Genomic DNA, 2,314 nt, shown 5'->3' on the forward strand with positions numbered 1-2,314 from the left:
CCTCCCGATGCCTGCGTGTTCTACATGTCTTCCCTCTGCCCTCCCCCCGCCCCCGACCTCTCTCTGACCTCATCTGTCACTCTCGTTTTTTCCCCTGCATCCTCACCGCCTTCCTTCTCTTCCTTGGACAGGCTCCTACTTGCCTGGTTGCCTTTGCCTTAGCTATTTCCTTTACCTGGAAAGGTCTTCAGGACTCACTCTAGCGTTTTCAACGGGGCCCAACGTGACTACAGTTGCCGCTGTACACCCCTCTCCACCTTCCAGCTGTCCCTCGGGTCCCCTTATCCCACTCCATTTGTTTCCCATAGTTTTTGCCAATTTAATTATTACGTTTCTTGGTTATTGTCAGTCCCTCTACAGTAGAATGTAATTTCCAGTAGGGCAGGGCTCCGGAACGGTGCCTCGCATATATGGTTAAATTGGTTCAGTAAAAAACAGTTTGTCCGAAATAATTTCACCTGGAAATCTCAAATAGCTTTTATTTATTTATTTTAAATATATTTTTAATTGATTTCAGAGAGGAAGGGAGAGGAAGAGAGAGAAACATCAATGATGAACGAGAATCACCGATCAGCTTCCTCCTTCACGCCCCACACTGGGGATTGAGCGTGGAACCTGGGCATGTGCTCTGACCGGGAATCGAACCGTGACCTCCTGGTTCATAGGCTGATGTTGCTCAACCACTGCGCCACGCCGGCCAGGTTACCGTAACCAGTGTATGAGTTAGATATGTAATAGAGCCAAAAACAACCTGAAAGAAAACGTTTTCCCATTGATTGGAACTTCAGTTTATGGACTAAGGTTTCATGCACCTTTAAATCACTGGGCAAGTCACAGGTTCTTTCTGTCCAGAGTTTGTTTTGTGAAGTGAGGGACCTGGATCAGGGGTTTCTAGGCGCTTGTTTGGCGCTATTGGAATTGTCTAGGGAAGCGGTTCTCAACCTGTGGGTCGCGACCCCTTTGGCGGTCGAATGACCCTTTCACAGGGGTCACCTAAGACCATCCTGCATATCAGATATTTACATGACGATTCATAACAGTAGCAACATGACAGTGATGAAGTAGCCACGAAAATAATGTTATGGTTGGGTCACCACATGAGAAACTGTATTTAAAGGGCCAGAAGGTCGAGAACCACTGCTCTAGGGCTTTCATTGGACACGCAGATTCCGGGGCTCCGCCCCCAGGTCTGAATCCAAGTCTGAGTCCCTGCAGTGTTTATTTTTATTTTTTTATTTTATTTTATTGATTTTTTACAGAGAGGAAGGGAGAGGGATAGAGAGTTAGAAACATCGATGAGAGAGAAACATCGATCAGCTGCCTCCTGCACACCCCCTACTAGGGATGTGCCTGCAACCTAGGTACATGCCCTTGACCGGAATCGAACCCGGGACCCTTCAGTCCGCAGGCTGACGCTCTATACACTGAGCCAAACCGGTCAGGGCTGCAGTGTTTATTTTTAACGGGTAGTTCTTGTGTACAACCAGGTTGAAGTCCACTGTGACAGGCAGTCTCCATGTTTTCTTTCGGTTCCAAAAGACTCCAGTCTGGCATTCTGCAAATGAGATCTTGACCTCCCTAAGCTGGGAAGGTGTGTTTTATGGTTACACCAAACCACCAGTCTGTATGTTTATAGAAATAACGGATTTAAAATTCACCTAAGTTTACTTTCAGGTCAATGTTACTGAATTACTTGAAAGTGGGGTAAGAGAAACGGAAATTCACGCCCATGGGAAGCGAAGAGCTCCAAGTTCTGTCGGCAGCATGGCGGTGCCCTGGGGAGAAAATATATTCTATTAAAATCTGTCCGTAGCTGGTACGCATTCTTAGATTTGAGCCCTAAATATAGGTTACACATAGTCAGTATTTAGAAACCTCGCTGGGATCTCAGGAAGTATCCAGTCCATTGCTCTCATTTGGTTTTTCTCCTATGTTAGTTAAAAATGTTATCTTCAAGGCATATCTCAACTGCCTGCCTTCTTTAGACGACTAATTTAAAAATGGCACTATCATAGTTACCTGGTATTTTAATCGGCGGGAAAGTTTTAATCACATGTGATACAATAGTAGTTTCACAGGGTGATGTGTAGTGAAATATTGATGGAGGTGGTATCTAGGAAAAGAAATTATAGGTTGTTTTTGAATGAAATGATCAGAAAAAAAAAAGCTTTCTTAAGCAGACATTGGTTAAGGCAAAGATTTTACATTTTTGTTAGTAATTTCTGTTTTGACAGATTATTTGGAAACTCGGAAGTGAAATTCTCTATTATCACCCCAAAAGCAGCGTGGAGACGTTTAATACCTTTGCAGACAG

General features: G+C 44.3%; 1 protein-coding gene across 1 annotated transcript in view; it reads left to right on the forward strand.

Moving 5' to 3' along the window:
- The window catches only part of TAF1A (TATA-box binding protein associated factor, RNA polymerase I, A), a 22,542-nt gene that overhangs the window by 5,131 nt on the left and 15,097 nt on the right, over positions 1–2,314 (forward strand). The window contains exon 4 of the mRNA XM_015562343.1: positions 2,235–2,306. Within this exon, the coding sequence (XP_015417829.1) occupies positions 2,235–2,306 (72 nt within the window). The remainder of the gene's footprint in view (positions 1–2,234; positions 2,307–2,314) is intronic.

The sequence above is a fragment of the Myotis davidii genome, unplaced genomic scaffold (genome assembly GCF_000327345.1).
Source record: "Myotis davidii unplaced genomic scaffold, ASM32734v1 scaffold174, whole genome shotgun sequence".
Classification (NCBI taxonomy): Eukaryota; Metazoa; Chordata; class Mammalia; order Chiroptera; family Vespertilionidae; genus Myotis; species Myotis davidii.